The sequence below is a fragment of the Octopus bimaculoides genome, chromosome 1 (assembly GCF_046866305.1).
Source record: "Octopus bimaculoides isolate indiv1 chromosome 1, ASM4686630v1, whole genome shotgun sequence".
NCBI classification, from domain to species: domain Eukaryota; kingdom Metazoa; phylum Mollusca; class Cephalopoda; order Octopoda; family Octopodidae; genus Octopus; species Octopus bimaculoides.
Window position 1 is genome coordinate 121,464,135 of NC_142928.1, and position 26,087 is coordinate 121,490,221.

The window sequence follows — 26,087 nt, forward strand, 5'->3', positions numbered from 1 at the left end:
ATATATATATATATATATATATATATATATATATTTTATATATATATATATATATACCTATATATTATATATATATATATATTATATTATATTTATATATATATAATATATATATATATATATATATATATATTTAATATATATTATATATGAGTATACTATATATAGTATATTAATTTATATATATATAAAATAATATTAATATATATATTAAATATATAATATATAATAATATATACTATATATATATATATATATATATATATATATTTATATATATATATAGTAATATATATATTGTATATATATTTATATATATATATATATATATACTATATATATATATATGTATATATAATATATGTATATATATATATATATTAAATATATATATATTATATATATATAATATATATTATATATATATAATATATATATATATATATATATATATATAATATATATATATATTATATATATATTATATATATATATATATATATATATATATATATATATATATATATTATATATAAATATATATATATATATGTATATACTATTATCTATATATATATATATATATTATATATATATATATATATATATATATATATATATATTATATATATATATATATATATATATATATATATATATTTATAGTATACTATATATATATATATATCTCAATCCCCCTTCCCTCTCTTATACCCACCCTCTCTCCTCTCTTCCTCTCCCCTCCCATACCCATCTTCCCCCTCTCTTACATCGACCTTCCCCTTCTCCCTCCTCGTCAACACTCCCTCATAAGCTCATCCCACCACACCCCAACACACTCCTACTCTACCTTCCCACTCCACCCCATCCAATTCCTTACACCCACCACCCACACCCCTACCCACATACCCCACCCTACCCACATACCCCTACCTCTACCCCACACTCCACCCATGCCTTCCCCACCTCCCAACACCCTCACATCACACCACACCAATACCCTTGCATCACACCACGCACACCACACCAATACCCTCGCATCACACCACGCACACACTACAACTGACCAACTACTTTCTCCCTTTCTCCCTTCCCCCATTTTCACACTACATACGTCAAGATCACCAGCAGTCTACCTCCCACACACAGCCCCTCGTTCCCGATCACCGTTCGTTATCTCCCCCTTTCTTAGCTCTCCTGAAATAAGAATTTCTAACTTCCGGTCAGTCAGCCATTGTTATGATCGGCCATTATTATGATTGACCGTTGACTGAACACTATTCAATTTTTTTTCTCCGTGTTTTTCTCCTTGTCTCCGTATTCTTTCTGTTGAAGAGCGTAGCTCGAAACGTCAAAGACTTTCCGTATTCCCGAGCGTCATACTAATATATACTTTTGTTATTTACACCACCTGTCCTCGTCTGTTGTTATTTTTTGTATAATCTCCCATATATATATATATATATATATATATATATATATATATATATGTATGTATATATATATATATATATATATATATATATATATATATTTCATTTCATTTCACTTCAAAGTTTCAGCTCAGAGCTGCGGCCATGCTGATGCACCACCGTGTTGCTACACTGTTATTACAGGGAGCCTCTTACAATATGTGGCACTTGGTGAAGAATGGAGTTTGATTTAGCAACTCTCATTTGCACCTCCTGCCGCGAGGTAGGTTCATCTGGGACTCTCGATAGGAAGAGATCCAGCTTTGATTTAAAAACTCCTACATCTACTTTGTGCAGATTCCTCAGGCTCTTTGGGAGAATATTAAAAAGCTGTGGGCCCCTGAATCCCAAGCTGTTGCAGTAACTGGTCCTGAAGCGCGATGGCATTGCTGGGATCTTTGGTACTATGCAGTGCCGTCCCGTTCTGGCATTGGTGTAGCTTTCAATGCCAAAATTTGGCACAATTCCTTCCAGGATCTTCCAGATGTATATTACTGCATACCTCTCCCGCCTTCTCTCCAGGGAGTAGAGTCTTAGCTGTTTCAGCCTTTCCCAGTAGCTGACCAGTTGCAAAGAGACAATCTTCTTTGTGAATCTCCTCTGGATTGCTTCAAGGTCTGCTGTTAATTTCAGACTGGTGGGTGACCACAGCTGTGAGCAGTAATCCAGGCGGCTGAGGACGAATGTCCTCCAGAGGATCATCATGGTTTCCTTATCTCTGGTTCTGAATGTTCTCAGGATCCATCCAGCCAATCGTCTGCACTTTGTTGCCATTCTGGTAATGTGCACTTGGAAAGAGGTATCATCACTCATGTCGATACCCAGGTCTCTCACTGATTTAGGCTCTGGGATTGAAATTTCCTGTGGACCAGTGTACTCTATAAGTTTCATATTCAGTTTTGGACGTTGGTAGCGCAGGGCTTGGAATTTTTCAGCATTAAACTGCATATTATTGTCCTCAGCCCATCTGTAAACTGAGTCCAATTCCTGCTGCAGGTGTGCAACATCACTGGAGTTCTGTATTTTCTGCGAGACTTTTGTATCGTCTGTGTAGCTTGCAAGGGGTGGCTATCAGGGCACTTGAAGGCATATCTGAGAGAGCGACTATAAAAAGCTATGGTCCCAAGACAGTGCCCTGTGGAACACCGCTCATTATTTGTGTTCTCATAGAGGTGGCTCCATTAGCCACTACTGCCTGACTTCTATCTTTCAGAAAGTCATGTAACCACTCTCCAAGTTTTCCAGCTATGCCAAGATCACGCAGTTTGTGGCATATCACACCATGATCCACTTTGTCAAAAGCTTTTGCAAAATCAAGGTATATTACGTCCACATTTGAGTTGTTGAGTAACTGCCTCAACACCCAGTCGTAATGTTGTAAGAGCTGGGTCAGGCAGCTCCTACCTGGTCGAAAGCCATGTTGGGTATCACTCAGCAATTTATTTTCTTCAAGGAAAGCGATCAGTTTTCCTCTGATTATCCTTTCCATGACTTTGCTGATGTGTGAAGTCAGAGAGATAGGCCTATAGTTTTTGGCATCTGCTCTGCTTACCCCTTTATGGATTGGGCATATTATTCCCTCCTTCAGCTTGCTTGGCAGTCTTCCGTTTGCGAGAAAGCTCTGGAGAGACATTTTTTTTTTGAGCCTTATAATTTAATAACAAATCCTAAAGTGAAATATATATATATATATTTCAGTGCACTCTCCCCCACTACTAACTTGGTCACCTAGGTAGCGGAAGCTATCAACTACTTCTAGTTTTTCACCCTGGAGTGTGGTAAAGGTTGTTTTCTGCACATTCTCAGTGTTTATTGCTTCTGGGCATCTGCCACATACAAAAACTATCTTGCTAGTTAGCCTTCCTTTGATATGGCTGCACCTCTTATGTGTCCATAGCTTACACTGGGTACATCTTATGGAGTTTCTGCCTACGCATTTTCTACAGATCGAGCAGGGCCATCTACCTGAAGGGATTTGTGTTTTGTCTACCTTCCTACTTATTAAGACTTTGGTTTTAGCTAGGTTGACTCTAAGGCCCTTCGATTCTAGTCCTTGCTTCCACACCTGAAACTTCTCCTCTAGTTCTGATAGTGACTCAGCAATTAGGGCAAAGTCATCAGCATAGAGGAGCTCCCAGGGACATCCCGTCTTGAATTCCTGTGTTATTGCCTGGAGGACTATGATAAATAGGAGGGGGCTGAGGACTGAACCTTGGTGGACCCCTACCTCTACCCGGAATTCTTCACCGTACTCGTTGCCAACCCTCACCTTACTGACAGCGTCCCTGTACATGGCTTGCACATCTCTCACTAACCACTCATTTATCCCTAGTTTCCTCATTGACCACCAGATAAGGGATCAGGGGACCCTGTCAAAGGCTTTCTCCATGTCAACGAAAGCCAGGTACAGAGGTTTATCTTTGGCTAGGTATTTCTCCTGCAGCTGTCTTACCAGAAATATAGCATCAGTGGTGCTTTTTCCTGGAACGAACCCAAACTGTATCTCATCTAAACTGACTCTCTCCCTAATGTGTTGGGCTATGACCCTCTCTGTGACCTTCATTACCTGGTCCAACAACTTGATACCTCTATAATTATTCGTATCTAATGTATCACCTTTACCTTTGTCGCAGTTGACTATGGTGCTGCTACACCAGTCATTGGGTATGACTCCTTCGTGTATCCCCTGATTAACTATACGGGTCATTAGGCTATAGCTGACACTGCCAGATATTTTGAGCATCTCTGCAGTGATTCCTGATGGGCTGGGGGCTTTCCTTGTCTTCATACTCTTGATCGCTTTATCTACTAAGGTACTGTCAATTAGGATAGCTGGTCCCTCTGTTGGGTCGACATATGGCAGGCTCTCTTTCTCCCATTCATTCTCTTTATTAAGCAGTCTTTCATAGTGGCGTCTCCAGACCTCTCTCTTTGCAGCCTCGTTTAGCGCGAGTGAGCCATCATCCAAGCGGACACATTTCTCACCTACATCACGATTCTTTCTCAAACACTGTCTTGCAACACGAAATACTTCAAGTCTTTGGTCCTCACGGCACAGAACATTGGCAAGTTTTTTCTTATCTGCTTCCCCTCTGGCTAAGTAAACCTGTCTCCTAGCTTCCCTTCTGGCAGTCTGATACAATTCCATGCTACCTCTGTTCTTCCCGTCCTTCCAAGCCTGTTTCTTTTGTCTAATAGCCCTGTCAATCACATTGTTCCACCACCACATGACTTTGGGTCGAGAGGGGACTTTACACCAGCCACAGATCTGGTCGGTGGCTCTCAGCAGGTTGTCCCGTAGAAACCTCCAGCTGTCTTCCACGTTGTGTGATGCTATATCCCCTTCTACTTCGTCAAATGCTTCGAGTAATATGTCTCTAAATCTGAGATGGGAGTAATATGAAAAGGCTGAAAGTTGAAAAATCTTAGCTGTACATATCCTGGAATTCATATTCTGTCAGCAGAAGAGATTCGAAGTCGATTTGGAAAAAGTGGGATATTGAACTGGTGTATATAGAGTTAGGGTTAGGTAGTAATCGAAGAGAGAGAGAGGGGGAGAGAGAGAGAGAGTGAGACAGAGAGAGGGACAGGCAGTAAGTACATCACACGGGAATAATTCTTTGGGTTTTCGGTAACATAATTGAATGAGACAGCAAATGCTTAAATCATATATGTATGTATGTATATATATATATATATATATATATATATATATATATATATATATATATATATATATATATATATATATATATATATATATATATATATATATATATATATATATATATTAATGTATTTATATATCTATATTAAAATACAACAAACGAAAGACAGAAGATGGAATATAAGACAATTTATTATTAATCACAACAATTGTTTCGATACATCTAGTATCGACTCCTCTTGTGGGATACTTAACCACTGGTTGAGGAGTAACTGGTGATGCAGACGCATCTCGTCAGGTAATAAATAAATAAAAACAACTCGTTAAAATGACTGTTTCACAATGTAAGTTTCTGTTTTGTAGAGAGAAAATCAGCCTGACGGAGGAAAAATCTTCATATGTATAGAAGATCAAAAATAAAATTGCAGAAGACAAAAAGAGAAATGAACACGTAATCCAGTGAGAAAAGTATTGAAAATAACCGTTAACAGACTTGGATGTATAAACACCTTTGGACAAACTGCATGGCACGAGTACACGTGCTTATACAAGCATCAGCAAAAATGTGAGCATATGCACACACAAGGTTTGGTGCATTAATGATTACAAAGTGATTTAGTTATTTATTAGGTGTTTAGAAGAACGAGGAGGTTAAAAGAAAACGTAAGTCATCCATACCTCTAAGTGAATTAAATTACATTAAGTTAATGGTTACTCAAAATTCATTCTCACCGCATTGAGCGAAAGTACATTTATATGTGTGTAGGTATCTCAAGAGTCGTTCAGAAATTCTATTAAGTATCTCCTCGTTAGTCCACAGAATAGACAGGGATTCCTCAGAGACAGCATCTCCTGGAAATTACACAGTATGGTTTTGCATGTCTAACTATGGACCAATTAATGGTGTATTTCATTTTACCCTCCTTCAGTCGCCATATAAAATCTACCGAAGATGTCGAATGTCTCTTATTGATCGACTTAAAGCTGGCAACATGGTTATGACATCGATTCTTAAATGAATCAGCCGTTTGCCCAATGTAAATACAGGGCCCTCCCCTTGTGTGCACAGTACATTTATATACAAGATTTGTACTCATACAGAGATTCATCAAAGGACATTTTGATCTATCTCTGCATGAGCATTTATCATATTTATTTATATATAAGGCACTCCCGACTTCATTTACTGGCGTTATCATGCTAGCTGTACCATGAGTATTTCTACTACTACAAATTGGTCGAAGTTGATGATTGGTTGGTATTTAGATGCAAATGTTTGCTAGATCCAGTAGGTGGGTTATTGATCTTTTGCCACATTTTGCTATTGTTTATGCAATGCATAAGCTGCTCTAAATTAGAGTTAGCGTAGGATAAATTCATGGTGTGTTGATTAAAAATAGCATAATACCAATTAGATTTAGGAAAACATTTGTCCAAAGCAGCAAAAAATTTACCAGCAATCCTGGTTGAAACATGCAAACCGAAAATTGGGTTGAACCAGAGGACATCCTGATTCCTATATCTGTTGTTAGGTTTATTTGATTGAGTGTGTTGTACAGGATTGGAACAAGCAGTTGAATTACTATGTTGCATGTGTCTATGAGTTTTCTTTGGTAGTTCATTGACATGACCAATTCTTTCTGGCTTGTATTCTTTATCGGACTGATTTCTCAAATGGTAACGTTGTGTTGCTTATGCCAGCATCTTGTTTATAATGAATTTTACCAAGGTAACCAGCCTTAGCTGGAGCATCATTATAATAAGATGCATGAGATCCAAAACTTTTACTGTTAGCAGATGATCTAGAGATTCTGGTAGAAATACTCTTAACTAGTCCTGTATAATCGAGGGTGGACGGTTGGATGCTACATTAATGTACTTAATATGATCATTCAGCTTATGAAATGGTTCAAATAATCCAGTATCAAAACAGAAGGTAGCATCAAGAAAATTCACTCTACGATAATCTTTACCTATAGTAATGCTTAGTACTAAATTTTTGAAAGGTCTAAAGAAATTTTTCCTACGCCTTTCTAACTGTACTTTACTACTTCTGGCTAGAAAAAATAAAGCATCATCCTTATATAGACCCTGTTACTTCCGGAAAGAAAGACTGGATTAATGAAAGGATATATATTCCAACTAGGTCACAGGACTGAGCAGAATTGTGTGAGCCCATTGCTATATCAAATACATTTTCCCTATCTAATCTACTCCATAAATATAACATCAAAATCTACTGGAGTGGCTCGCACAGCAAGAATAATATCTATTTCGCATCGGGACAAATCAGAATTTTTCATGCTAAAAATCAGGGCTTGATTGAGAATGATCGGGTTGATAGTAGCATAGTAGCTCTCTATATCAAGTTACAAGAATTTACTAGTCTTACTAATTTCTAGAAGCTTGAACTATCCAACCACCTCTTGGGCATCAGACCAGAGGGCTAATCTAATTTCAGACTTACGGATGGGTATTACCCTGTCGTATGTATTTATGTATACATATATATATATATATATACATACACACACATACATACACACACACACACACATCTATATATTTATGTATCTATATTAAAATATTAGGAAAATATGAGATTTATAAGCCCTAAAATTAACTTCATAATTGCCCATGGGCATATGGCATAGTCGTTAAGAACACGGGCTACTAACCCCAAGATTCCGAGTTCAATTCCAAGCAGTGACCTGAATAATAATAATAATAATAATAATAATAACAACATTGAAAAATACCTTAGGAATGAGAACCTAGGTTTGAAATTTCCCCAAGACACCTGATGAAGGCTAGAGGGTATATCAGCCGAAATGTTGTGTAAACAGCAAACAAGATGCGGACAAATATCCATATAATGTAAATAATTCCTCACTCTTAAATATAGAATTGTATTATCTATATTAAAATATATATATTAATATATATTATATATATTATACTAATATATATACATATTAAAATTTCTGGCCTGTACTCTTTATCTGAGTGATTTCTCAAATGGTAACGTTGTGGTGATATACAATGTGCATCACAGTTGTACGAATTACTAGTGTTGCATATGCCAGCATCTTGTTTATAAGGAATTTTATCAAGGTACCCAGCCTTAGCTAGAGCATCATTATAATAAGATGCATAAAATTCGAAAATTTTACTGTTAGCAGAAAATCTAGAGATTCTGGTTTTGGCATGATTTTTACAGCTGGATGCTCTACCAAACGCCAGTCACTGCACAATGTGGAGTGGATGCTTTTTAAGTGACTTGGCAGGTCACCAATACATATATGTATATATACACACACACATATATATATATATACATATGTATTTATGTATGCATATATATATATATATAGATAGATAGATAGATAAATAGATAGATAGATAGATAGATAGATAGATAGATAGATAGATAGGGAAAATTCACAAAAAAAACATCATGTTTTGACATCATGAAGGTCATCGGACCATACAAAATCTGCCTCAATAAACTCCATCTGACCCACGTAAGACAGGTGGTGTAGACAACAAACAGATGTATTAGTATAACACTCGGGAAGTGAAAAAGTCTTTAACGTTTCGAGCCTATGCTCTTCCACAGGAAGGAACACAGAAAGAAACAAGAAGAGAAAATAAAGAATGTGTAGTGGCTAGTGATCTCTCTCTCTCGTGGCCGTTGCCAGTACCCCCTGACTGGCCTTCGTGCCGGTGGCACGTAAAAGCACCCACTACACTCTCTGAGTGGTTGACGTTAGGAAGGGCATCCATCTGTAGAAACTCTGCCAAATCAGATTGGAGCCTGGTGTAGCCATCTGGTTTCACCAGTCCTCAGTCAAATCGTCCAACCCATGCTAGCATGGAAAGCAGACGTTAAACGATGACGATGATGATGATATATATATATATATAACTTTTACATTCAGCAGTTTCACATATGTACATTTAAAGGGTATTGAAATACATAAGTTAGCCGAGAGTATCTTTGCAGTTAATTATAAGGAAATTCTTTCAGGGGCTATTTGAAAATATGAAAACGAGCAAGGAAAGTAATTCTAGGAATATGTCTTTGGTATTACAGATGATAGCAACGGATGTCTTCCTATTGCGTCAGATCTTATCAACCAAACATATTCGATACATCTACAATAGATTGTAATATAGTAAAGTGAAAAATTGAATTATCTTTGCAGTAAAAGCTTAGAAATAAAAAGGGGGAGATAACTCTATTAAAACATCGAAATCCAATTTCTTGTGGAAATGAAAACAATGCATTTACAAGTTGATCATGTTTTTTTATGACTTGTTAAATTTCATCAACACAGTTGGAAAGACTTAAAAGTGATTAGTATATACAGAAATACAGAGAAAATAGCAACTCTTATTATGAATAAACACTATCTAGATTTCAAAATTTTATATTAATCAATATATCTGTAATTATCTCCCTTGCATTTTGGTTTTAAATTTTAAACACCCTGCCACTTATCTTAGTTTCTGCCTCTTAATTGCAAGGATAATTCTCAGTAGAGTGAAGTCTATTAACTCGTTCTGCTATGTATGAGACAGTATAGTATGTTTTTATCATCTTCTACTATCATCCAAGGTCAAGCAAAGCCGTGTGAGTGGATTTGATTGATGGAAACGGAAAGAAGCCCATCGTGTGTGTATGTGTCTCCTTGTTTTGACATCATGGTCATCAGACCATACAAAATCTGCCTCAATAAACTCCATCTGACCCACGTAAGCATGGAAAAGTGAAAGCTAAGTTGATTATATATATATATATATATATATATAATTGTCATCATCGTTTAATGTCCTCCTTCCATGGTGCCATGGTTTGACAGGAGCTGGCCAAGCACAAGACTGTACCATAGATTGGACTGACCACTTATTACGTGGCATGAGCACAGGCACGATCAGTTTTGGCATGATTTTTACAGCTGGATGCCCTATCAAACGCCAGCCACTGCACAGTGTGGAGTGGATGCTTTTTAAGTGACTCAGCAGGTCACCAATACATATACATATATGTATATACACACACACATATATATATACATATGTATTTATGCCTGCATTTATATATATATATATATATATATATATATATACACACACACACACATATACATATACTCGTATTCATCTTGGTGATTCAAATACATCAGATACATGCCACTGACCACTTTGAGTTATTTCTGTAAGCACCTTTTTTGTTTCCTTTGTGCAAATTAACAAAGCTATATACTCTTTTTTTTAAAACGTCTATGTGTATTGTCTGCTGAAGAGAAGATGTGTATTGTCTGCTGAAGATAAGATAGGACAATTGTTGTGTTGTTAACACTGATTGAAGCAGAAACATGTCCATGGTTATCCTTTTGACTTCCGGCAGTCACAGTTATTTCCTTAATGGTACGTCTATTATAAAGAATCTGTGATTCTTGGGAGTACCTCCCACTTCTTATTTTAAGTCCACCAAGTGATTATGCTACCCTCTCTTGAAGTTGAATATCAATAAAGCAAGAATTTATCTCATGTTATCTAATACACCTTTATTATCTACACTGTTCAGATACATGCCACTAATCAACCTAAGTTACTTCTCTTAGCACATTTTCATGCACACACGCAGAATAGTATAGAATGTCCAGACTACACAATTCTCTTTCTCTCTCTCTCTCTCTCTCTCTGTTTCTCATCAGGTGAGTGGGGTGGGGGTAGTACTGAATATACTTATTTCCTTCATCTCTTTCTCATTGTATATAAAGTACATATACACTCACTCACATTCATACTCTGACACACATACATACACTCAAAAGAAACTACGGAATTATGAAAAATAGAAATCAGGATATCAAAAGCAGAAAACAAATTTATCAATCTTAAATACTGGTTTCAAATTCTGATGCAGAGTCAGCAAGTTCTGGGGAGGGGGTAAGTTGATTATATCAACCCCAGGGTTCAACTGGTACTTATTTTATTGACCCTGAAAGAATGAAAGGCAAAGTAGACCTTGGCAGAATTTGAACTCAGAGCATAAAGACAGATGAAATATTGTTAAGCATTTTGCTTGACATGCTACTGATTCTGCCAGCTTGCTAAATACTAGAAACATTCAAATAAGATTAAAGTTTCAAACAATCAAATGCTATAAATTTTAAAATTTGAAACAATTTTTACATTTGATACAATTGCAATTGTATTGTAATATTCAGGGCTGAAAAGTCAGGGAGTCAGAATCAGAAGTAATTATTAGGTTACAGGAATCAGGGTTGGATTTTCCTTCACAATATTATTTTTCATTTAATTTAGTGTAAACTTTCATGTTACATTCACTTCAATGTTATATGACAACAAAGTTTTAATCTCAAAAGTAAGGGTTATATATCTATGTATTTACTTGATAGTCAGACTGACGCAATCATTTGTGATTTCCATCTTTCTATATGCCTGTAAGGCTTGGACATTAACAGCAGAAGTGAGAAAAAAGGTAAGCACAATGGAAATGAGATGCTACAAATGGTATCTAGGTTATCTCATAAAAGAACACATGACAAATAATGAAGTGAGATGAGAATAACCTGGGCTATTGGACTACACAAGGGCCTGCTGGCAATTGTAGTCAAGGAAACAGAAATGTTATGACCATGTCACAAGAAACCTGGCCCAGCACAGACAATCCTGCAAGGTGCAGTGGAAGGTGACTGAATGTAGGGAAGGCCAAGAAAAACACAGGCTTGTAACATCAAAAAGTGGACAGGCCTGAATTTTGCCACCTCAGAGCAGAAGAAGCCTAAAAGATGTGGCAAAATCTGGTTGTGATATCACCAATGAATGCCTCAACAACCACAAGTCAAGGGATAAAGACAGGGTAGTATCTACTTGAGTTTTCTTTTAAAATGTCATTTGTTAAATAGCTTCAGGTTTTCAATCTTTTAGTTTTCATTTTGATGAGCTCTAGAATTTTGAATTTATAAACAAAGAAGTTCCTGTTTATCTTGCGTAACATTTTTATAGTTTATTATTTTTATATCAACAAGCAAAGTAGCTAGTTAGAAAATCTCTGTAAGAGATGAAAGCAGTAACTATTGGTTCATCCCATAAGTAATGCGTTTTTCTCATTTGCATGAGCTAAAAGTCAAAGGGAGATGGGTTAAACTAACTGCATCAACTTGCTATAAAAGCAGATAGGAATTTTATCTCAACCTTATTCTTAGTGCAAGTTTTGAAGAGTGCAGTTCGATTGTAACAGTTATTTTTTCAAAGCTATAATAGAAATAACAAAGGAGCATATTCGGCATATTTTGCTTTATGGGTTTAATAGAAGCAACAACAAAGGTAGAATAATCTATTTGGATATGGCCAGTTTAAATGCTAAAAGGTTAAAAAAAAAAAAACAGCCTCAGTTTTGAAATTTTTCAAGTTTTGTCTTATATTTTATTATGTGTAACTTCTTTAATAAATAATTTTTTCTACTATAGGCACATGACCAGAAATTTGTGGGGAAGGAGTTAGTTGATTATATTGACCCCCAGGGCTTACTTGACTGACCTGAAAAATGATAGGCAAAGTCAACTTCAGGAGGATTTGAACCCAGATTGTAAAGCCAGAATTTCATACTACTAAGCATTTTGCTCAGCATGCTAACGATTCTGCCAGTTCACCACTTTAACTTCTTTAACAAATAATGTAAGTCACAACAGCATAGATTTAGCCTTCAAATCCAAAGTTTAACAAGTTCAGGTGCTAAAAAGTAGTCTCATAATTTACATTGGCAATATATGTTGTATACTTTCAATCAATATAAAAACTATATGATTAGTCTAATTACAAATAGAGGAGTTGGAGTCAGGTGTCAGTGATACCATAAATTGAAGAATCAGAACCGAAGATTTTTTGTACCAACTCTACAGCTCAAGCAATATTTGGTTATAAAATACCATAATAAAAGGAATAATGAATACATATGCACAAATACCAGTTTATTATTTCTGGGATTGTTTGCCATATGATTTATAAATGTACAAATTCTCAACTAGAAAATAACTTTCATCCATTACACACAATCAAGAAGTATCTCAAGATGAGCATAAATAAAGAATTGGTGCTAGGTATATTTCCTCTCTCTGCAGGTCTTTTACAAAAGCGTTTAGTCACTTTCTCTTTGCATTACATCATTTGGTTGGTAGCATTTATTTTTGCGGAATATTTGTTCATTCAATCATCATCATCGTTTAACGTCCACTTTCCATGCTAGCATGGGTTGGACGATTTGACTGAGGACTGGCAAGCCAGAAGGCCGCACCAGGCTCCAATCTGATCTGGCAGAGTTTCTACAGCTGGATGCCCTTCCTAAACTCCAACCACTCCAAGAGTGTAGTGGGTGCTTTTATGTGCCACCAGTACGAGAGCCAGTCGCACGGTACTGGCAACAGCCACGCTCAAAAAGGTGTTTTTTACATGCCACCTGCACGGGAGCCAGTCCAGTGGCACTGGCAACGACCTCGTTCGAATGATTTTCTAACATGCCACCAGCACAAGTGCTAGAAGGCAACGCTGGTAACGATTACTCTCTAATGGTGCTATTTACGGGCCACTAGCACAGAAGCCAGACAGCTGCTCTGGCAATGAACACGCTCAACAGTGCTGTTAGTGCTCCACTGGTGTGGTGACCAGTCATCGAGTATGGTTCAATTACGATTTCACTTGCCCCAACAGGTCTTCACAAGCAGAGTTTAGTGTCCAATGAAGGAGAGGTTGGCATGGGTACCAGTCGTCGGATTCGGTTTGATTTCCATTTCAGATTTCAAATTCCAAATTCACTTGCTTTACAAAATAAATGTGCTGGAAAATGTACACTTAGAGAATAGACCAGAATCTAAATCATGATTATTGTCAGAATCCCATGAACATCATAAAGATGACAGATCCATTTCTTTATATCAAGAGAACTGCTTAGGTCTTACTTTGTTATTTTTGATATATTGTGAAATATAATTTTTGGTGTCTATAGCAAAGGTCAATGGTATTTATAGCCATTTATAAAAGTAACCTTTAGACATTAATACTGCAAAAAAATTGTTTTCTATCATTTAATCTACTAAAACACTCTCACATCATTTAAAGTAATTTAAGACATCCAGTCACCTTAATTTCTTAATTTCTTTAAAAAAGTGAGTAGAATACAGTTGTCCAAGATACACTGTCTGAAAATGAAAGACAGGAAAACTAGAACATTCTTCACTATAAGTTTGATCTGGGCTTTAACAAAGCCAACTGTATGAATCAATATTCTATTTTATGGTTTTATAAAGACGAGTAAACCCTATTACAATGTGATTAGAGCACAGCAATTATTTCATTATTTCACTATCACTTATGTTTTAATTTCAGTTAATACACACACACAGTGTACAAAGATGGACATAAATCATTTCTGAGATCACTTATGACTAAGCTTGAAGAAAGAAGCATTTATTATTGTACAAACAACATTTCATATACTTTTTGCTGGTAACAATTAGGTAAAAAGAAACAACACACCATAAAACCAAAGAGAGAAAGTGAAGAACAATTGGGATATAATGTGGTAAATACAATTTTCTTTACCTCTTAAGGTGTTATGACCTATAACACAAATTTGTTCTTCTTCAACTTTAAGTCATCCCTCATCAAGCAGACCTATGATCAAAGAAATTCCTGCTATGACTGTCCCATTTTTGCATTTTGCAGGAAATCAAGGCCCATATGTGTCTTTTCTTAATATGGTGGGGATATGATTTTGAGGGGAAATTTAACTGCTATTTCTAGCAGGTGAGCCATCATGTATGAATAGATATATATATATATATGTGGGTGTATATATATGCTTATATATGCGCGTGTGTGTGCGCGTGCACAAGCGTGTATAAATATATAATATATAGAGAACTGGATATATGTGTGTATGTATGTAAGTGTATATATATATGTATATATGGACATATTAAATTATTTGTTTTGATGAAATGTAAAGGCCAATATAAATGTCTGATTCTATTATTTGTTCTATTTTGATTGCCGCATGTATATTTTGTTTTTATTTACCAGTGTCTTTTTATCAGTGTATTACATTTTATTTGATTTATTTGATTTATTTATTTTATATTTTGATTCTTTATTCTTTTATTGTTCATATGAGAAGAATTCTTTCATTCATGGAAATGGATTGTAAGCTACACTAAGCAAAGTGTATTGTTATAGAAATACGGTAAACAACAAGTAAAAAATTAAGTACTTTTTGAAAAGTCACTTGAAGAGACACATCTGCATCCATGATGCATGACAACTGTTTGTACAGCATCCCACTAGTACAAAATGATCATAGTGGTTCTGAATAAAAAGTTTCATAAATTCCATTTTCTTTCTCTCATATTTTATAAACTCTACAGACACAAAGGAATTCCAGAAGAAATTCAGTGGCATATACCTCCATAATGTTGTTGACATCAGATAGCTGAATACTGTGGATGGGCTTTAAACAACATACTACAAGTTGTAAACCCAAATATAAAATTATTACTATGACTGCACTGGTATGGTCATGTGGTGTGTATGGATGAGGACAGCTGGGTAAAGAAGTGCCAATCTCTAACTGTGGAGGGAACTTGTGGAAGAGGTAGACCCAGGAAAACATGGGACATGGTGGTGAAGCCCGATCTTTGAACATTAGGCCTCATGGTGGCAATAACAAGTGACTGAGACCTTTGGTGATATGCTGTGCTTGATTGAGAAGACTTGCCACATAACTGGTACTTATGCCAGTGGCACACAAAAGCACCCATGCTGGTGGCACATAACGAGCACCCACTCTTGGAGTGGTTGATGTTAAGAAGGGCATCTAACTGTAGAAACCATGCCAAATCAGACTGGAACCTGGTGCAGCTCTCGGGATTATCAGCTCCAGTCAAACTGTACAACCCATGCCAGCATGGAAAGCAGATGTTAAATAATGATGATAATGATGATGAAATATTTATGTATATATTTACGTATATATATATATATATATATGAGAGAGAGAGAGAGAGAGAGAGAGAGAGAGAGAGAGAGAGAGAGAGAGAGAGTGGGGTTAACAGAGTCAAGAAGTAAACTATTATATGTTGAGGGAGAACATAATGCTATCCCTCACTTAACTGAATATAATCACTAAATCAGATTTAAAAATTCACAGCACATATCATATCCAAAGAACTTATCCTTAAAATTCAAATATCCATTAAGAAATAAAAATTATTCAGATGTTGGCTTTCTCATGATAGCAAAATCAACTTTACCACCAAGTATTTCAAAACAAAGCCCATTCAAACATTTGCTTTTTGTTTGTTTTTCTCTCTCTTTTTTTTTTTTAGTAAGAGGAGGGCAGTGTCTATAAACTTTGTGTCATCAAAGCTAGGTGAGATGAATGTAGTTGATGTTCAATATAGGAAACACAAGCAAATAGCCAACAAGGGAGTCTCTATGCAGTCATTCAACCTGCTAGAAATAACAACCAAATCTCCCTTAAACTTTGCCTTACTATCTCAAAAACAGAAAGGACAAACTGGCCATTGTCCAAATGGAAATACAAAGCAGACTGAAATAGCTTTGCTCAGTAAGGGCTGACCTGAAGTAAAACAACACCAACATGGCAATGAAAAAATTGAAGAGGGATGCAGTTTTGGGAGAAGTGATTGAGCAATGTGGTGTTGAGGATGAAAAAATGAGATGAGATACAAATGCATCAAGCAGGGAAAAGATACATGTGGTATGCTACTAGTTAGATCAGAGGATCGGAATTAGTTAAGATAGCAAAAGAAATGATAGAGAAGAAATAGTTATTACAGAGTAAAGGTGAAGGAGATTTTACCAATGAACTAAAGATATAGTCTTCAATATTTGCATATATCACAACACCATTAGGATATATGAGCAGAACTCTTAATGGTTCAACATCGTATGCAGTAAGCAACTAGTGACAACTCAAGTTATCTACTGGCCAAAGAGAAGCAGCTTAGTCTCTAAGGTACTCTTTTGGCATTGTTATGTATGTACAATTTTCATGGTGACTGGGTGTTGTACCCATTGAAAGAGTTTTTCTTTTCTTTCTTTCTTTCTTTTTTTTTTTCTTGAGGTCACCAAAAACAGTTCAAGTCTGGCATGGAGTATCTATGTTAGATGTGGATGATGCTTGGGATCAGAAAAATAAAAAGGAATGGAAGTTTTATCATCAGCAATAGTAAGGCAAGTGATGTACAGATAGAAAAGTCATCAGTGTCATCACCATCGTTTTTACATCTACTTTTTCCATGTTGGCATGGGCTGACTGGCACTTATTGAAGAAGTATCCTATGACTAGACACCCTTCCTGTTGCCAACTTTTACTTGTTTTTGAGGAAGGCATTTTCTTATTCTACAGATCTTCATTCAAAATCAATGAAGCCACCACCAAGATACAAGAGATACTGTTTACTAGAGATGAAAACAATTACACCATCACTCAAACGGTATTAATATGAAGACACAAAAACAATCACTCACATGTGTACACTCATATTATGTGACACGCTTCTATACAGTTTTCTTCTATCAAATTTTATCCACAAGGCATTACTCATCCCAAAGAACTTACAAAACAGACCACACAATAGAATAGAACCTGGAACCACATGGTTCCAAAGTGAACTCTGTAACCTCGTAGGCAACTGAATGCAGGAAACATAATCGAACCATGGCATATTCCAGTGTGACAGAGTATTCTAAGAATAAAATTCTGATCCAAGAGATAACTGATGTTTGCAACTTATAGGTAAGCAACTTAGCTACAGGACTCCTATGCAAACATAGACAGAGGTTTTGTAATTGTCAAAGATAACACCCATTGCTTCCATCAAAGTTCTTAAGGGACATAGGAAAGGAAGTTTCTGATAGATCTATCTCTAAGGAAACCATGCCATACAAGTGACCACCAGGCAAGGAGAGAGAGTTTAAGTAATAAAGGAGATGATTGTTTATGCACTTTTAACTTGATAGGTTAGAAGGCTTTGTGGAAGCATTCTCTTTGGGAGTGAAATATACTGTTGTGTGTTTCCATAGGTTGTGATAGATTTCTCTACAAAGAGAAGAGATGAAATATTTGATGGGAATAGGAGTTAGTACTAGAGCAACATTGTTTTAGAGAAACAGAGGGAACTCTATTAGGAGTGATCAACTTGTACAGTTGGGTAATTAGTGAATCGCATGCATTAGGTAACTGTCTATAGATGGTGGTGAGCATGGTGTTGTGGAGAAAGGTTTTGTATGTGTGATAAAATGGAGAGCAAATAGAGTAACTTTCTTAGAAGATGTACAACTTACAGCACCATTTTTGTTGAAGTGTAGCAGACTACAGACTCATTTGTCAAGGGACTAAAAAGCCCAACTGAAATTTGTGAGTCAAAATATATTGCAGACCTTGTAATACACAGAGGAATCCTTTGTTTTCTTGATTGTGTTCCATGTGTTGATATGGTGGATAAATGCCACCCAATTAGCGATGGGAGATAATGAAGGATCAACTGTTTTGCCCATTCACTTATCTAACATGAGGCAGAGGTAAAATAACTGATAGAGCTCTGTTGATTAACTGAGCTGAAATAACAAATGGTTCAGAGGAAAGAAGATGCGAGATCTGAAGCCTTGAGTGGGTAGTGATCAGGCCATCTAATTAACAACAGAGACAATGATGGCTGGGTTTGAAGAGGAGAGGGGTCAAGTGTGTTTTGACAGACAGCATATTGGTCAGGGATATGGACAAGTGAATATAAAAGATGCAAACAATTCAGTCTCTACACAAGCGATTCAATCTAAGAGGATGGCAAGAATCAATTGTGTGTACTTAAGTCAACAATGATGACTTCAGAAAATGGAACAGTTCTCCATAAGCTAACATTATTTTTACCATGTACATTTTATTTTGAAAACACACTGTAAGTGTTGATTTTCAGCTCTTGATTTTTTTACAAAAATACAGACTTCTGCCCATATTATTGCAATCCATTTATTAATATCACTGTTATATCTCTCTTCTTATTGTTTATACAAATGAACATAGTCAATATTTGTTTGCAAAACTGCCACCCTCTACTATATTACGACAATCCCAAATAAAATAGAAGAAGGTATAAACTTATATAAGCGTGAACTTCAGACAGTTCACTCTTTGACACAATGAGTCCAGCTCTTTTCATGTATCAAAAAAATTTATAAAGCTAAAATAACTGGAAATGTTTAGAGACTAGCCTTTGTGTGTTTAATGAATTTCCAAAGATTGTTTAATTTTAAAAAATCATTTTCTCTGATGCTACACTAGAAATGAAATCACTTGCCATGAAGTGACATAATTCACTTTTACAATGGATTTTACTCTGCAATGTCATTCAAATTTATATTTGAATATAAAAAAGAATCAGAGATCTTGAAAATTGAAAGAAGAAACTCATCTAAATATAGATGTAAATAAATAAAATAGAATATTTCTTCTCACAGTAAGAACACTGGTTGAAATTACTAACCTTTTATGAAAGTCTTTATGGCAAAAGGTCAAAGTAAATTAGTTTCAAAAGTTTGAATGAACTCACCTGTTGCAGGCTGGTACTGTATGGAATTTGTACTGAGGTTTGAAGCTGCTTCAGTGGTCTCTTGACCGTCTTGATTTGTAGGTTCCTCAATTTTGATAGGTGGACACTCGGACGATAATTCATTCAAAATTTTACTGTAAGAAAATCCCAAAAGAAAATAATATTAACAAAATATTAATGAATTTTATGTAATTATATGAGCCACTGCAGACAAACATGGTAACATAACTATCAGAATTCCATTTTGTAATTTTATCTGGATGCTGCTTCTATTATAAGATACTAAGTCTGCAATCAAAAGACATAATACATTGAAAGAAAGAGAAAGATTAATAGTAAAAAGAATTTAGAAACAAACTGGAGATAAAGGAACTTTTATAGATTCATTACATGCAAGATTTCCAACTCTGTTGAAAAGAATAGCTTAAAAAAATGAATTCTTGCAACTGCAAAATATATTTTTTAAAAATAATTATACCTCTCACTATCTCAGTCATGCACAGATATTCTCTCTCTCTCTCTCTCTCTCTCTCTCACACACACACACACACATGCATGCACGCACGCGCACACACACACACACACAAAATATAACGAGTTACATAAAAATAAATGAGTTTTATAAAATTTTTAAGAAAATCTATAACTAAGACATCACTGAAACAACTGTTCTAAAGGATTCTGTCACCAAATGTCACATCATAGCCACATGATAAAAAAAAAATGAAGATAAGACAAGTTTCAGGACATTTGACAAACAAAAACTTCTTTCAGTAAATACTCTTGTAGTAGTTTTGGTCTTTTTCTTTCTTTCTTTTGTGTGAGTGTGTAAAAAATATACTTGCCATTAAGGGTAGAAGTCTAGCTGACATTTAAAACCCACTTCTTGTTTATATTATTTTACTCTCAGTCAAGCAAAACAATATTATTTATTAATTTATATTTTAAAACATTCATACATCAATCCATGTATTATATAACCAACTATCCAAATTGTATTGGTTTCAGGAATGTTTGATATCCATGTGCTATCACAAAAACATTATGCCAAAATTGATTATATTCTCAAACTAAAATCAACAGTTGATGTGGTAATGTTATATTCCAGGGCCAGAAAACTGAACGGAAAACTAACCATTTGAAATGTATATTAACCATGATTCTCTAAATTTCTATAGGATTCAAAAATGTTCCTAAAACACTGAAATAAAATTTTGTATTTCTTTTTTATAAGACAATTTAGAGAAAAATAATAGAAAATGCAAGTTTAGAAAGGAGAATTTTATTCAACAAAAAAAAGGAATGAATTCCAGCTTAAAATAACTCAAGTTGAATTTATTTCAGTGATTTTGAGAGAACATGTTATTGTAAAATAAAATAGTAAACATTCTAAAACATATTAAACATATTGTAAAATATGTAAACATTGTAAAATAAAATAGCATTCTTTCTGTTATTGCCACAGATCATTTTATCTTATAACTAATAAGGTTATTTAGAATTATGGCAGTTTTCAATATGACTAAAACAAGTCTGGTTCAAATCAATAAACAGAATCCCTACATTAAATGACTGGTGAATATTAGTTGTTGAGTCAGTTTACAATAACATCATTGAAAGCCTTGATTGTTTTTTTCAAGTGTTTTAAATAGATCAACAGGAAACACCATATAAACATATTTCCACAACAGAAATGAAAAAAAAAAACTTAACTTTGATTATATCAACAGGTTTCTAAATGTATATTACAATATCCCCTGCAACTCCTTGAGTTCTTCCACCAACAATGCTTCTGTATCATCCTCAATGTCCATAGTTAACACTGAAGTCTTCAAACAAGCAGAAATCACCTGCACCAAAGCCATTCTCTCCACTGGACATTGTGAGGGAGGAACACCAAAGAAACAGTACAAGGACTCCCAGAGGTTTTTGGTGTCTGTCTCATTGATCATTGACAGTGGTGTACTATAGCCTCCAATTGTGAGACCTTGCAACACACTATTCACCAGTCAGTCTCCTCTTTTGAGAACACATGAGAACAAAAGGAGATTGAAAAAGAAGAACCAGGACATAGCAGTATTGAACCCAGAACAGAATTTCCTTTGCACCACTGCAGCAGGGCCTGTCTGCCCCATCTATGTTTTGTCAACCACCAGCAAGCCTGCAGTCAAACTGGGTAGCAGTCTTTATGAATTTTTCACTCATGAAGCCAACCCATGACAAAGAATTCTAAGACATAACACAAAAGACATTTACTAAATGTAGTTTTGGTTACTTTGATTTGCATAAACTGCTTCAAAAAGAATAGTTTTGTTCAGTAACAGAAAAATAGTTTTTGAAATAAAAATAATTTGATAGCAAACTTTCACTGTGTTTTGTTTTTTAGAAGCAGAACAAAACAGTTCTAATCCCTCACAGCAATATATATATATATATTAAAATAGAGATGAGTGGAAGAAATAGAACCATACAGAAACATCATTCAGAATTTTTGCTTTGTTTTCCTATATTCTGAGTTTAAATCGCACTAGGATATTCATGTGCCTCATTCCTCAAAGGTCAATAACAGAAATACTAAGCATATGTAGGGACCAATTCAATATACTACATCCCTTACCACTAAAAATGTGTAGCCTGGTACCATTAAAAGAAATTTATATTGAAAGGATATTGTTGGAAAATTTGCTTTCATATGCCTTTTTCAAGTTGCCATTTCAATCAAAAAGATATAAACAAATTTAAACATTAATATTTCCCCATTGCTAAAACAGAAATTACTTGACAAAACTAGGCTGCTTCATAGCATTTTTCTCATTTGAGTAAGACAAATAGTCCCCCAGTTCCAAAATGCCTTCTTAGCAGCAGTAAAGCTAAAGAATATTTTACCCACTGAAAACAAGAGATTGATGACCACAAGCTTAAATAATTTTCCAACTTTTCAAAATACCAGAAGACAAAATAAGAATTGATAAATTTGTTTTTAAAACAATGCTAACATTTTCAAGATCATATTTATTCTTTCTTTCTGACTGAAATTTACAAAACAAACACACAAAAATAATAACACTGAACAATCAATAAAACAAGGTCAAGAAACTATCAATTTACATGACTTTTGAAAACCGGTTTGAAAGACTATGGCCATATGGTTGAATCCATAAGCACAAGTACTTTCACATTATTTATATCACCAATAATTTCAGTGTAAAATATTCTACAAGATTCCCTTAATTCAGAAGGCTATCAAGCATGGACAAGGTTTGGCCACTTCACATAGGATGTGCAACAGAAATAACCAATTGGATAAGATTAAGACATGGCATCCAAAGACAGATCAAGAGAAAACATGAGTAAAAAAAAAAGCATGTTTGCTGGTACAGAAATGAAGATAAATACCGATATGAAGGTCTTCTAGCTAATATCTCTCTCCTCTTTCTTCCTTCAGCACCATCTGTCATATCATCATTTACTGTAGCTACCTGAAAGAATGTTTAAAGAGGTCAAATTAGGTGAAGACTTACCAGTGATAGAAACAGATGTGCAAATAGACCTAAAAAATTATTTAGTATCTTAAGGACATAGTTTTCTTTTTGGCAACTTAATCTTTATTTAACAATGAGATTTCACCAACTATAAATTAACCAAAATATTAAAAATCAAAGTTCAAAGTAAAGAATTAAAGTGAAAGTCATCTACCAAATAAAATACTCCCATTCATTTATTATAAACTACTCAGAAGAAGGCATGCAGATGTAAGAGGAAATAATAAGAAGATATAACAGAATTCAGAAAAACCTTTAGATTTATGATTTAAATAAGTCATTGAAAGAAGATAATCAATGAAATGAAGAAGTTCAGTTACCATTTTGGATATTTTAAAGAAAATAAGAGAATAAAAGAAATAAGTATAAGAAAGGAAAGAAAGTAAATGCAGACTCTCATATTGCAGTCTTCCAGTGAAAGTTAATACTTCAGAGATCTTCCAACTTAGCCTGAATAAAATGCATCATTAGAACAATGCTGGCTTACAGGATAGAGTATCCAAACACAAGATGAAGATAACTCAATATAAAGAATTTTTAAAAGCCATCTTGGTTTTTATATTAAGTATGTTTCTATAAAAAAGGCTGCAAAATGAGAAGAGAGGAAATAAAACCAAAGCAGCTAATAAATTAGATAGAAAAATGCTCCAAAGCCTTTATCATTTACTAAGGTTAGAAAAATGTTAGAATTTAGAGCTGTCAGTTCATTAAAATGATGACAAGTGTTTCAAGATTTACAGATAAGTTTTATAAAGAAGCCATCAGCAGGGATAACTTAGGACTGTTAGCAACAGAAGATAATTATATGGAGTGTTAGAAGGGAAATAACGAACATGATGAAACTAAGAGAATCAATAAATTAAAGAGAAGGATTTCTAGAAGAGTTTTGTGATACAATAGTGGCAACAGCAACAGTGGCAGCAACATGGCTCAACCTACCTGAATAGTCTGAACATTTGGGCCAGTTGTCTGTATCACTGATGGTTGATGGCTAGATTGTATAACAGATTGCACTTGGACTGGTTGGTTAGGTATTGTCACATGCACAATAGATATCTCCTGCGAGCCGTTTTCAATCTCACTGGTCTGTGAGGTTGGCACTTCAGACATTCTCTACTCTGGAAAAAATATAGCACAGAAGGCCATGTCAAAATTAGACCCAACTGATGCAACAGATCCAGAGAAAAGGGGACAAACTGAGAGCCCATGCGCATCTTCACTCAATAGATATATTTGTAGAATATTTCACACTGAATGTATTTGGTGACAATTTACCTGTTATCTTGGCCAACATCGAAAGTAATAACGTCAAAGGTCATGTAGATGAAAGTTCTTCCCTGCCAAAATAAAGTACGAATTCTAAAAGAAATTGCCAACATTTCCCTAAATGAAACATTTCCCTTTTAAATTTTATTACCAAATGTAATACAAACATAACTGAAATTATTGAAAAAAGATATCAACATTTCACAAATCATTCTCAATAAAGAAAGGAGATTTTATTATTTGAAATAACTTGAGTCTTTCTTTTATTGAATAATACCAAATATTTCCTTAAGTGTGTTGTTTTCGCAAAGAAACTCTGAAGGTAAAAAATATCTGTAATTAATAATTTAAGCATTTCACACAAAAATATATTTGAGAAGTCATTAAATCTTACTTCCAAGAACCTGACACCATTTTAATGTACAATATATTTAGTAAACTAAAGCATATTAGTAATTTGCTTGTTAAAACAATACTGAGCATAAGGTAATGCAAATATATTAGTAACCAGCACATTATTGTTTGATTCAATTTCTAGCTGATATATCATCAATGATAAGATTTCTGATAGTCTTGGGTGTAATATAAGTTAAAACCTCACTTCAAACAACTCACCCAGTAAATCAACCACAACTTATTGAAATTATTAACCAAAGTCATTATACATGTATATTTAACTTACTACAGTTGACTGCTACTGAGCTGGAGTGAAATCCTCAAGATAAACCTTACATGTGAGGCTTTACGTATACATAGGTTTTATTGGGGAAAATTATACATATTTAGAATTCGACCAAAAATGACAGAAACTAAACTGAATAAGTTTATAGAGGGAAGGACAAGGAGGAAGGAAGAGGAAGAGGTAGTGGTGGTGGTGGTGGCAGCAGAAATAACGATTTTACAGAATCCAACTAGCAAATATTCTCAAGGTGCTTGGGTGGAAATGAATTTCCAGTTGGCCTTCCACATGTCTAGACTGTTGTACAAATATATCTGCTGACTACTTCATGCAGAACAGTTTATAAATTTCTAATATCCTTTACCAAACATGTCAAAGAAATACTAGGATGGTAGACCAAATAAATTACTATTTGAAATTACCATTCCAAAAGGTGCAACAGATATTTTATTATCTGAATACTAACTCTGATTCTAAATTGAAACTGTTTCATTTCATAAATGCATAAATGCCCTCCTAGATATGGTTGATACTCATAAATCTTCCAGGGGAAAAAAACATTTTAACTGATTCTTTTGATTCTTATCACCACATATATTTCTAATATTGATTTTTAACACAGGCACAAAGCCTGCTTGTAGTGGTAATACTGGTATCAAATTCTAGCACAAGATCAACAATTGCAGGAGAGGAGTAAATCAGTTACACTGACCCCAATGCACAGCAGGTACTTATTTCAGCATCCCTGAAAGGATGAAAGGCAAAATCAACACCAGCAGAATTTGAACTCAGAATGTAAAG

At 34.8% G+C, this 26,087-nt stretch overlaps 1 protein-coding gene across 20 annotated transcripts in view; it reads right to left on the bottom strand.

Annotated features, from left to right (window-relative positions):
* Positions 1–26,087, bottom strand: part of LOC106881849 (cyclic AMP-responsive element-binding protein 1) — a 71,763-nt gene that overhangs the window by 19,769 nt on the left and 25,907 nt on the right. For 9 of the 20 annotated variants that reach the window (XM_089357244.1, XM_089357217.1, XM_089357247.1 and 6 more), the window contains 4 exons: positions 24,617–24,678; positions 24,281–24,459; positions 23,196–23,278; positions 19,800–19,933 (listed from right to left, as the gene is read on the bottom strand). In XM_089357244.1, coding sequence (XP_089213370.1) covers positions 19,800–19,933; positions 23,196–23,278; positions 24,281–24,451 — 388 coding nt within the window. In that variant the 5' untranslated portion in view covers positions 24,452–24,459; positions 24,617–24,678. Of the gene's footprint in view, positions 1–19,799; positions 19,934–23,195; positions 23,279–24,276; positions 24,460–24,616; positions 24,679–26,087 lie in introns of all 20 variants that reach the window. The other 11 variants (XM_052969847.2, XM_089357243.1, XM_052969850.2 and 8 more) reach the window with 4 other exon arrangements.